An 11953-nucleotide genomic window follows, 5' to 3' on the forward strand; every position below is an offset into this window, starting at 1 on the left:
TCTTGGAGTCTCTAAGTTTTGTTACTTTTTTTTTTTCTTTTCTTCAAGAGTTTGTGTATGTCTACTTCTTTTTCTTCTATAAGTTCTTATTATAGTAATGGTATAATAATATTAAAGTAATATGTATTTTTTTTGCATATATTTTTATATTTTTTAATTTTTATATTAAAAAATATCAATAAAAAGTGAGAGGTGATAAAAAAATGTTTTATATACTATAAAAAAATATACAGAAGTGTATACAAAAAGTAGTATAAGTATATTTTTTTTTCTCTATTATAAAACATCAAAAATACTCATTTTTACTTCTCTTCATAATATGAAAAAAATGTTTAATTATTCATTTGATTCTTATAATTTTAACAAATTTGCAATTAAATATTTACAATTAAAAATTTATAATTATGACTCTAAATTAGATAACAAAAATGTTTAATTAAGTCCTTTCTAACAGTTTCTTATTAAAAAGTATGAAATATAATTGTAATATACGTTTTTGTTAAATGAAAGATGATTATATATAGGTTTATAAAAATTAACAAAATAATTAAAAAAATATCAATGTCATCCTAACAAAAATCACAGTATCTTGAGATTTTAAAATGACAAATTTGTTACTCACACATACCACCAACTCTAACTTTTCAACAGAGAAAATAAATAAATAAGTAAACTAATGAACATATTCATTCTGTCCTACATATAAAAATATTTTTATTAGAATTGATTAGTTATTATATATATATATATATTTTAAATAATGCGTAGCAACTATAATTTTATTTTATTGCTAGAGGCCAGATTGGAACATGGAAGCAATTTAATAAAATAAAATAAAAGATTCAGGTGAAGATGGTTTGAAGGTTGTGTACTTGTTGTGTTCAATAATGTTTAGAAGATGATGATCATGATTGATGACATAGGCGTGGCAACAATGTGCCGCAAACTTTTTATTTGCCACAATACTTTATAAACTACAAGTCATCATAATTCATAAGTGTTTCTGCCTAGTGAAGGACATCATAATTCAAAACAAAGAGACATGATTAAAATTGAAAAAAAAAATCTATAATGTTATGTGAAACCAATATCTATTTATTTAAACAATTAAAGCTAATATCAAACCAACCGGCAATTGCCACCTACCAAGCATGCAAGCAGAAAACTTTGCATATTCAATTCCTCTCCAAAAATTGCATCCTCATGTTGCACATTGAAAAGGATGTGTTTGGTTTGAGAAAATATTTTAAAAAAGTTATGAAGCAAACAATAAAAATAATGAAAATTTTTTATTTTTATTTCCTATTTTCACTTTTTTATCCATCAAATTCTTGGGGGGGGGGGGGGGGGGGGGGGGGGGGGGGGGGAAGTAAAATTCCTTGTGCTCTAGCAATTTTCAAAGATTATCAAACTCGAATTTGTAGAGGTTAGATAAACTTTACCCTAAAACTTAACTCATACACTCAATTTAAATACCAGAAACAGTAAGCTCTTGAGAGTTTGATAGCCTTGATAGTTGCTAGTTACTAATAATCATGGACAATGACCATCACACTCATCAAAAAGAAATTCATATTTCAAATCAATTCAGGTTCATAGACTCAATGAGGCTGTAGAGAAACATTTCAGCTTCTCTTTCAATATGTTTTCAAACAAGAGATAGAATTCATGTTTGAAAGTAACCTGATTCTCCCTACAGCTATGTGTACTCAATGATGTTTCAATGTAGATAATACATTTCCCTCTAAGCAACTCTCTGAATTCTCAGATAGGGAGAAGCCGAATCTCGAAGCCGGAACAGAACAGCCACTAACCATAACATAGAAGCCTACTTTGCACCTAAAAGTGACTTAATGATAGTATCACTCATACCATCAAGATAAGGGAACAAGTGACCAGATCCTTTGAGTTCATGATACTGAATCCAGGGAAGGTTTTTGGCGATGTATCGTTGCACTATAACAGGCACCATCAAATCTTCCTCTCCATGCCAAAGATGGACAGAACCTTCATTATTTGGAAACGGATTTTCAAGATCCAAAGGACTAAAATCCCATTTACCGAATCCGATATTTAAGTCACGGTGGAGAGTCTCGTATTCTCCTTGCTGTCTTGCCTGAGCCTGTAGAAACAAAGTAAAAAGTGAAATCAAGAACTTTGGTTAATTCTCTGGCAAAACAATCACCATAAACTTTTATGACTATAACCAATATAAATTATTTTAGGTCACTAAGTTGTAGCTACCTAAAGGCTTGGTAGTGATACTTACCACATGACCCTTTTTATTAGACCAAATTGTTGAAGTAAGCTCTTTATCTTGACTTGAAAGGATATCTGTATTATTATAAATTAAACTTAATCCGGGGAACCATTTTTGAGTGTTCCACCAGTAAGTTAGCCACGGTGTGTAGTGAGCAACACGAAGTGTCCATTGATCTTGTAGTAATTTTCGGTAATAGGCTTCGTTAGTTAGGTTTGCCGGAAGATCAGGCCACCAGTAGTTGACAACTGGGGCTAAAAGAACTGCACCTGCCAGCCTATCATCACCGAAATAATTTTTGTTAGCTTGACATAAACTGAAAGGCCGACAACTCTGTCTCATACCACCAACATCTAAAGACAAGCGGCAGATCCAGACATACTAAAACAGAAAACAATAAGTTGAACCCAGTTTCTGAGACAAGGTTTGGATCTCAACAGAACATCAAAAAGGCAGAGTAGTATAAATCATACCTGTGAGGTATGTACTTAAGGCACTTCCAAACAACCTGTCCTCCCATGGAAAAACCAACCACATAGAATTTTGATCCTAATCCAAGCTGATCGGCAAGCTCTTCTACATCTAAGGCAATGCTCTTTATTGTACGGTTGGGATCAGGATCGCTTTCACCGTAACCAGGTCTGTCAAAAGCTACAATGTAGATCCCCAAGTCCTCAATAACATCCTGCAAACAAAAAAGAACCCAGCTTAGATGGAAATACCGCAAACTACAAAGATACCATAGAATGCTTACAAAGCCAAGCATACAAAAGAGCAATGAAAAGTAATTACAGGTGAAAGCTTTTTGGCAACCACGGCATCATGCCTGCAACTATCAAAACCATGTATATATATGAACTTATACTTGGCTGCATCTTTTGGAACACCGTGCTCTTCGTATGCCAAATGTCTTCCATCTCTTAGTTTGATTCTTGATGCTGTTACAGGTGGGCCATCAGCAGTGCCACAAATCTTCGGGGGAGGAGGTCGAGTAACTTGATAAGCCCAAGCTAGAAACCCAATCAACAATACTACCAGTGTTGTTCTAAGGATCCCTACAAGATTTTAATGCCGATTTAGGGAAAAGAAAATAGCATTTAAAATAGAAACAAATAACATCTTGCAGTCCATAATCAAGCATAACAAATTAGTCCTTTAAAAATACAAGAATTCATGAAACAAATTCAAGAACAACTAAGTCTTGCACACTAGACAAAATTGGCTAGATGAATCAAACAACATCATAGTGTATCATAAATCATATATGTGTTTAAATCATTTATAATCAAATTAGTTATAGTAATTTCTTAAGTCTCCCTCTACCTCTAGCTATAGGACTCCCCTTAATCCACTCTCTTAATCGAGCCTCAACAAGCCTTTTCTGAACATATCCATACCACTTAAGATGGAATGATTCAACCAATCTCTATAATCTCTGCTACCCTAAACTCTCTCAGATGGAACGATTCAACTAATCTCTATAATCCGTGCTAAACTCTCTCGGATGGAACAACTCCTAACCTTTTCTAGTCTAAACCTTATCTCTCCACCATTAACCAACATCTCTAAGCACCATTAAGACACAAATCATTGTCTAAATATATATTAGAGACTTAAATGAATGTATATTTCAAATAATGAATGTCCAAATTGATGTTTGAATTAGTTAGATTAATTTGAACTGTTGCAAATAGACACACATAAATTGCATCAAAGCAAGCAGGGAAGATCAATCCCAACCATACAAATGAATTGAAACATACAACAAACTTAATTATATGCATCCAAAAGCTTAATCTACTACGCCTAGTTAACCTTATGTTCGGTAATCCTACTACTAGAGTTAACTATTCCATTTCTAATTTTCTAAATTCTCAACAGTGAAACCACTTTAAGGTATTTTCTTACTGCATTAGTGATCATCAAAAAGGTTAACCCAAAAGGTTGAAGAATCATAACCTTAATCATCAACTGATACAACTTGGCATGAGGTAGAATCATAGAACCGATTCCCCAAAAAAGAAAACTTGGCCTAAGAAAATGAGAATTTTGTATGAAGAGAAAGTGTGAAGGATTTGGACCTGAATTGAGCTGAAGAGAAGAGGATTTCTTTGACTTTCTGGTATGAGCCCTAGCTGATGCAGCTGAGATTTTTCTGTTCACTGGTGTCGCCATTGTTGAGACTCCGAAACCCAACAAAAATCAGAAAAATTGAAGAATTGACGTAAAGTTGAAAAATTTTATGCAATATCGAAGATAGAGACAGAGATCTGGAAAATAGAAAGTGGAAATTAGCATGATCTAAAACGTCGTCGTATTTACCATTTCTACACTTAGCTAATAATTAATAATAGAGTAATTACCTAAATCAGTCCTGAGGATTTCAGAATCAGACATTTTAGTCCCCAAGGAAAATTAATACACAGATTAATCCCCAAGGTTTTACTTCGACAGACAAATTAGTTCTCAGTTCATTTTTCGACAGTGTAATTACCCAGATCAGTCCCCAGAGATTTTAAAAACGGACATTTTAGTCCCCAAAAAAAACTAATGTACAAATCAATCCCCAACGTTTCTCTCTGTTAGACATAATAGTCTCCTGTCCAAAAATAAAATAAAATAAAATAATTATTATTATTAATTGCACAATAATATTGTACTATATTTTTTGTATTTTTTGGACGAAGATAATGATAAATTTATTTATTAAATTCTTATATATATATAGTGTCAATAATAATAATAATAATAATAATAATAATAATAATAATAAAATTAGTAGAGATTATTTTACAAGAAATTTAAAGTTAAAACCATTTGATATTTTTGTATTTAATATAATCAAAAGATGTTCTTGGTAAAAAAAATATATATATGTTTGTATTAAAAAATATGTATTAAAAGAAAATATTTTAATTTGGATTAATATTAAATACATATTTTTTTAATACAAACATTTTTTTAAAATATTACATCTTTTGATTATATTAAATATAAAAATATCAAATAGTTTTAACCTTGAATTTCTTGTAAAATAATCTCTAATAGTTTTATTTATTATTATTATTATTATTATTATTATTATTATTATTATTATTATTATTGAGTGACTATATATATATATAAGAATCTAATGAATAAATCATTATTTTTATCTAAAAAATACAAAAAATCATGGTATAATAATTATTATGTAATTAATAATAATAGTACATCTTTTAATTATATTAAATACAAAAATATCAAATGATTTTAATTAATAATAATAATAATCAATAAAATTATTAGAGATTATTTTATAAGAAATTCAAGGTTAAAACTATTTGATATTTTTATATTTAATATAATCAAAAGATGTAATATTTTAAAAAAAATGTTTGTATTAAAAAAATATGTATTTAATATTAATCCAAATTAAAATATTTTCTTTTAATACATATTTTTTAATACAAACATATATATTTTTTTTACATACGCCGTCTTTTGATTATATTAAATACAAACATATCAAATGATTTTAACTTTAAATTTCTTGTAAAATAATCTCTAGTAATTTTATTATTATTATTATTATTATTATTATTATTATTATTATTGAGTGAATATATATATATATATATATATATATATATGAATTTAATGAATAAATTTATTATTATTTTTGTCCAAAAAATACAAAAAATATAGTACAATATTATTGTGCAATTAATAATAATAATTATTTTATTTTATTTTATTTTTGGACAGGGGACTATTATGTCTAACAGAGAGAAACGTTGGGGATTGATTTGTACATTAGTTTTTCTTGGGGATTAAAATGTCCGTTTTTAAAATCTCTGGGGACTGATCTGGGTAATTACACTGCCGGAAAATGAACTGGGGACTGATTTGTCTGCCGGAGTAAAACCTTGAGGATTAATCTGTGTATTAATTTTCCTTGGGGACTAAAATGTTCGATTATGAAATCCTCAATGACTGATTTGGGTAATTACTCTTAATAATAATTATAAAAAAAATTTAATTAATTAATTAAATCTACAAAATGGAATGAGTTCAGCAATCAGCATCGAAGAATGATTAATTTTTAAATGTACCAAACATTGAGAAGTAATGAAATTTTAATGAATATACATGAAATTTATATATATTCTCCTTCCTACGGGGTAATTGATTTTATTTATTTTTTGTTTCTTAAAATAAAATATATTCAAAAAATGGATTGGTGGGCTGAGGTGATTCCCTTATTTTGGGCCCAAATAATTTTATTGGGCTAATATATTAAGCATCACAGTCTTCTCTAGTGAGTTAATATATGTCTAACCAACTTTGGTTGATTGAGTGGTCAACTTACTCATTTGTTTAAACAAGTGTCAAATGTTCGAATTTTAACTTGTGCATGCAGTAATTCATTGGCCAATGACATATCCTTAAATAGAGTTCAGATTCGCGATGAATTAGTCCTTGACCTGTCGAGTTGAAGAATACCATAGACAAAAAAAATTAATATGTCTACTTATTACAAATGTCATTTGTGTAAACCCCGGTTAAATTAGTTAATAAATTAGTTTTTAATAAGGAGGATTAGAAATGTGAATATTATATTAAATTAGGATAGAGCTCATCGAAACGAGAATTTTGACACTAATTTCGAAGAAAACGGTCCAAAATTGGACCGAACGGGCCGAACCGGTTGAACCGGGCCCAAACCGGGCTGTCGGTCCAACCGGACCCACACTTTTAATGAGCCCGAAAGCCCTTCTTCTCCATTTCACCAGCTGCAGCGTGAAAATGCCCAGGGAGGAGAAAAACACTCCTGAACCCTTCCCCGTAACTTCTCCGTCCGAGCTCCGATTGCCGCACCGTTTGCGGCCACGCGTCCACCGCGTCGAGCTCTACATTTCTACCGGAACAATTTCATTGGTAACTTGTTTAATCACTCTCAGCTTCATCTTCCCCCAATTTTCAAATTTTAAGTGGGAATATTGAATTTCTTTGATTTCTGATGTTTTAGGATCCAATTAGCTTGAGAGAAACGTTCACTCTTGCTTATGTGAAGCTTGGGTAAGGTGAGGATACGATAATTCTATTTTATTTTATTGAATTTGAGCTTTGAGTATTAAATTATATATATATGTGTTATGAATGTGTATTAGGTTGTGAATAAATAATTGAAGTTTGAAATTGTGAATACTGGAACTTGGAGGAAGCGGATTAGTTGAGTTTTGAGGGGCTGTCTTGGTTTTGAATAAATAGCTTTGGTCGTTACGTGGAAATCGGCTAAGGTATGGTTTAGGTTTCTTGCATTTAATATATAATGTTCTGTGAAAACTTAGGCTAGATGACCATAGGATAAGTTGGAATGCAGGTGTATGTTTAATATTTAGTAATTTGTCGATGAATATAATTGGTTGAAGTTTATTGGATAATTAGTTATTAATTTTGGATGGTGAATGTTGTTATGTTAATTTGGAGAGAATTATAGTTGAATGTTATTGTTGATGAACATGGTTGGTTTGGTGCTTGTTGATTAATTAATGATTCGGTGAATTATTGATTTGAGGTATTTTGTGTTAAAAGCCTAGGATTTGTGAACTATGACTCTTAGTTGAATTTTGGTTGTTGGATTTGAATATTGTATGAGTTTAATTGTTGATCTGAGGTAGATTTTTTGTGGAGATTGTTATGATAATGAGGAAGGGTATGTTGAATTGAAAAGGAAGCAGGTTTGGACCCGAAAAGGGTGGCAAAGTCCGAGTTTTAGAGGAGATACTGCCGAAATTTTATAAAAAATTAGAGATTTTGTTTATATGATTATTTAAAAAGATTTAGATTCAAAGGTTATATGGTTTGATTTAGAGTTATTAAGAAAATGAGTATGTTTTAAGTTTGATTCATTTAGAAAAGAATGAGTTATGTTTTGAATTGGAACTATTGATGGACGGAATGGGAGGTGTGATAATGAAGGATAAGGATTGAATATGATTGATGTATGATGATGAATGAAATGCGATTGAGAATGATGTTGAAGTTGATGAATTATAATTGAATTATTTATATGGCTTATGAATTTGAATAATCTGAGATACGAGATTTCCTGGATTAAGTGTCGTGGCTTGCCACCACGTGTACCAGGTTGAAAACTCGATACTCTGTTGACCCTACGACGTAAGTGTGTGACCGGGCACTATATAAATTCCCGGGAATGTTACCCCCATTGAGTATTATTGATTATTTGAGAAAAACTATGCATAGACTCTTGGGGATGCACGTCGGGGGACATTCTAAGTACAATTCAGACTTGTCGGGTTGGCTGGATAACCGACAGATGAGCCTCATCAGCCATAGGACAGGCATGCATCATATGCATATTACTTGAACTACTTGCTTGTGTATTAACTGGGTGTGCCTAAATGTACTTGCCATGTTAAATGTATATTTGTTATCTGCAGTACTTGTAACCTTCTTGTGCTTGCCTTTGTTTGTTTACTTGTCTGTGAAAATACATGATGGAGTTGGAGGTAAGGAGGAATGGCAGAATGGGATTTAGATTTAAGGTTAAGTTAAGTTAGGTTTAAATATCCTTAGTAAACCACATTTTATGGCTTCTATTTAATACTTTAAGCTCTATAATCTGAGTGTCGGCGTTCTAGGATTGCCTCTGGCATTCCCAGGACCTTATATATTATGTGTGTGGCACCTTTACCATATTGAGAACATCCGGTTCTCATTCCATACTATGTTGTTGTTTTTCAGATGCAGGTCAAGAGGCATCTCGTTAGGCGTCTGGACCCTTGAAGCGGAGTGGTTACAGGGTTATTTTGTTATGCTATGATGTGTATATATATACTTGGTTTTCTCTCCGCATAACTTGTTCTTTTGATCCTCCTAGAGGTTTATAGAGAGGCAGGATTGTGTATATGTACTTTTGGGTTCTGGATATGTATGTATATATATGTAAATATTCTCCGGCCAGTCTTGACTTCGCAGGCTGAGTTAGGAGCTTGTTATTTTGTATCTTTGGCACTTTATTCCTACTTCTGTTATCATATGTTTAATAGTTATGGTTTCCTTAGCACGCAGGTTAACCCGTTCCTTGAGCGTTGCGCTTTTATTTTGCGATTTTGTTTCCTCTTTTCTTCACGGCTCCTAGCATATTATAATTCTTCTGCTATTATATGTACTTATTTTATTTTAGAGGTCGTAATACCACATCACCTCTGTTTTACGGCTTAAGCGTAAAGCTTAGCGTGGTAGGGTGTTACATTATGGTATCAGAGCAGTTCGTTCCTATAGAGCCTGAAAGACGGACTGATTGTGCTTCTGTGCATTCTCTGTATATGTGTTTATGTGCTATTGGGATATCTGACTGATATATATGGCATAAACGTTTGTGAGCATGCATTTGGAACTTAAATCATTTGACTTGCGATATTGAGACTGATCAACTTAATATCACTTGTTTGGTGTATATAGGGACCAGATGTCAACTCGCGGACGCGGTCGCGGGCGAGGTAGAGGTAAGACAGGCACCGTTACTCCTGCCCCCATAGGGACTGATCCAGTAGACTTTATGGCTGCCCTAAGAAATATGGCTGCAGCTATGCAGGCGACAGCCGAGGCACTGGTAATCAGATAAATCAGGGAAATCATGGGAACAATAATGATGAGGGCGGTCCAATGACACTTGCTACATTTCTGAAAGTTCACCCTCCGACTTTTAGAGGAACCTCAAATCCCACTGACGCAGATAATTGGATTCAGGCTATGGAAAGGGTGTTACAGGCACAACAGGTTCCTGAAGAGCAATGGGTTGAATTTGGAACTTATCAGTTGCAAGGTGAAGCTCAGTATTGGTGGCAGGGAACACGACATATCCTGCATCCTGATGGTGCTGCGATTCCTTGGGAGGTTTTCCGGACAGAGTTCTATAAGAAATACTTTTCTAATTCAGCTAGAAATGCCAAGGAACTTGAATTAATGCAGTTAAAGCAGGGACAGATGACTGTTGCTGAGTATACCAGTAAATTTGAGGAGTTATGTCGCTTTTCTCGTATCTGTCAAGGTGCGCCTGAAGATTTTGCTGAATGGAAGTGTATTAAATATGAGGGAGGTCTTCGGAGCAATGTTCTGAGCTTCGTTACCCCAATGGAGATCAGGGTGTTTTCTGAATTGGTGAATAAGAGTAGGGTGGCTGAGGATTGTGTGAGGAAGGCGGCAGCAGAGAAAGGGAGTTTGAGGGTGCCTTTTCAGAGACCTTCAGGAAGGAACTTTGCTCCGAGAGGTAGGAATTTCAAACATGGAGGCTCTGTTCCGCAACAGACTCAGGGTCAAGGTAATTACAGAAGGCTGAATACCAATGTTAATCAGGGAAGAAGGTTTGGGAAGCAGCCACAGTAGGATCTGAATTGTCAGAGGTGTGGAAGGTATCATCCTGGAGTTCCGTGCAGAGTAGGACTTGGAGTATGCTATTCCTGTGGACAGCCCGGACATATGGCCACCAATTGCCCGGAGAAGAAGAAGTATGAGTCTGGTAGGGTGCAGCAGCCGGGGAGAGTATACACCACTTCTACCATAGGTGCTGAGGGATCTGAGACACTGATTAGAGGTAATTGTGAAATGGCTGGTAAAATCTTAAATGCTTTATTTGATTCAGGTGCAAGTCATTCATTTATTGCATTTGAAAAGGCCCATGAATTAGGATTGAGAATGGTGGTTTTAGGTTATGATTTGAAAGTATATAATGCTACTCATGAAGCTATGGTGACTAGGATAGGATGTCCACAAGTTCCCTTTCGAGTACAACAGCGTGAATTTGTGCATAATTTGATTTGTTTGCCTATGACTGGTCTTGATCTCATTTTAGGATTGGATTGGTTATCCAAGAATCATGTTTTACTTGATTGTTCTGAAAAGTCAGTACAGTTTATGCCGGAAGGGTCAGAAGCACCGGTTGTGGTGAATAGTTACTATTTGAATTCTATGATAGTAAACTGTTCTGGAACCGAATGTCAGGGTATTATGTTATTAACCGCGGGAGTATCAGGTGATGATTAGAGTTTAGAGCAAATTCCGGTTGTATGTGAATTTCCAGATGTGTTTCCGGATGATATTAATGAATTCCCACCTAACCGAGAGGTTGAATTTGCAATTGAGTTGGTACCTGGATCCGGTCCAATTTCAATTACTCCTTATAGGATGTCGCCTTTAGAAATGGCTGAACTGAAGGCTCAGCTGGAAGATCTGTTGGGTAAGCATTTTATCCGACCAAGTGTTTCTCCGTGGGGAGCGCCAGTGTTACTGGTAAAGAAGAAGGATGGGAGTATGCGTTTGTGTGTCGACTATCGGCAGTTGAATAAGATCACTGTGAAGAACAAATATCCGTTGCCTAGAATCGATGATCTAATGGATCAGTTATAGGGAGCCGGTGTGTTTTCTAAGATTGATCTGCGATCCGGATATCATCAGATAAGGGTTAGAGATGAGGATATTCCGAAGACTGCTTTTAGGACGCGTTATGGTCATTATGAATATACAGTAATGTCTTTTGGGTTAACTAATGCCCCGGCAGTATTTATGGATTATATGAACAGGATTTTCCGACCGTATCTGGACAAGTTTGTTATTGTCTTCATTGATGACATTCTTGTTTATTCTAAGACTGAAGAGGAACATACTGATCACTTGCGAACTGTG

General features: G+C 33.8%; 2 protein-coding genes and 1 long non-coding RNA gene across 3 annotated transcripts; 2 read left to right on the plus strand and 1 right to left on the minus strand.

The window, feature by feature from the left end:
* Window positions 1-1555: 1555 nt before the first annotated feature.
* LOC130960286 (uncharacterized) lies at window positions 1556-4544 on the minus strand. Its single transcript, XM_057885658.1, has 5 exons — window positions 4342-4544; window positions 3053-3315; window positions 2734-2945; window positions 2270-2537; window positions 1556-2122 (listed from the first exon to the last, which is right to left on the minus strand). Exons 1-5 carry the CDS (start codon window positions 4433-4435, stop codon window positions 1829-1831), a joined length of 1131 nt encoding a protein of 376 aa, XP_057741641.1. The 5' UTR covers window positions 4436-4544; the 3' UTR covers window positions 1556-1828.
* A 2496-nt stretch (window positions 4545-7040) lies between these two features.
* On the plus strand, window positions 7041-9276 carry LOC130963693 (uncharacterized). Its single transcript, XR_009079825.1, has 4 exons — window positions 7041-7180; window positions 7272-7326; window positions 7414-7542; window positions 9014-9276. It is a non-coding gene; the product is annotated as an uncharacterized LOC130963693 (long non-coding RNA).
* A 464-nt stretch (window positions 9277-9740) lies between these two features.
* Window positions 9741-10657, plus strand: LOC130963631 (uncharacterized). Its single transcript, XM_057889736.1, has 2 exons — window positions 9741-9777; window positions 9867-10657. The coding sequence occupies exons 1-2, from the start codon at window positions 9741-9743 to the stop codon at window positions 10655-10657; spliced, it is 828 nt and encodes a 275-aa protein (XP_057745719.1).
* Window positions 10658-11953: the final 1296 nt, after the last annotated feature.

Source organism: Arachis stenosperma, chromosome 2 (assembly GCF_014773155.1).
Source record: "Arachis stenosperma cultivar V10309 chromosome 2, arast.V10309.gnm1.PFL2, whole genome shotgun sequence".
Lineage (NCBI taxonomy): Eukaryota > Viridiplantae > Streptophyta > Magnoliopsida > Fabales > Fabaceae > Arachis > Arachis stenosperma.

Bases quoted from the DNA above. Each gene is read 5' to 3' on its own strand.
- LOC130960286 (XM_057885658.1), bottom strand. From the start codon at position 4,435: ATGGCGACACCAGTGAACAGAAAAATCTCAGCTGCATCAGCTAGGGCT. The intron at 2,946-3,052 runs GTAATTACTTTT...TTTTGTTTGCAG, and splicing joins TTGCCAAAAAGCTTTCACCT to GATGTTATTGAGGACTTGGG. The intron at 2,538-2,733 runs GTATGATTTATA...CGGTGATGATAG, and splicing joins CTTAAGTACATACCTCACAG to GCTGGCAGGTGCAGTTCTTT.
- LOC130963631 (XM_057889736.1), top strand. From the start codon at position 9,741: ATGTCAACTCGCGGACGCGGTCGCGGGCGAGGTAGAG. The intron at 9,778-9,866 runs GTAAGACAGGCA...GCAGCTATGCAG, and splicing joins CGGTCGCGGGCGAGGTAGAG to GCGACAGCCGAGGCACTGGT.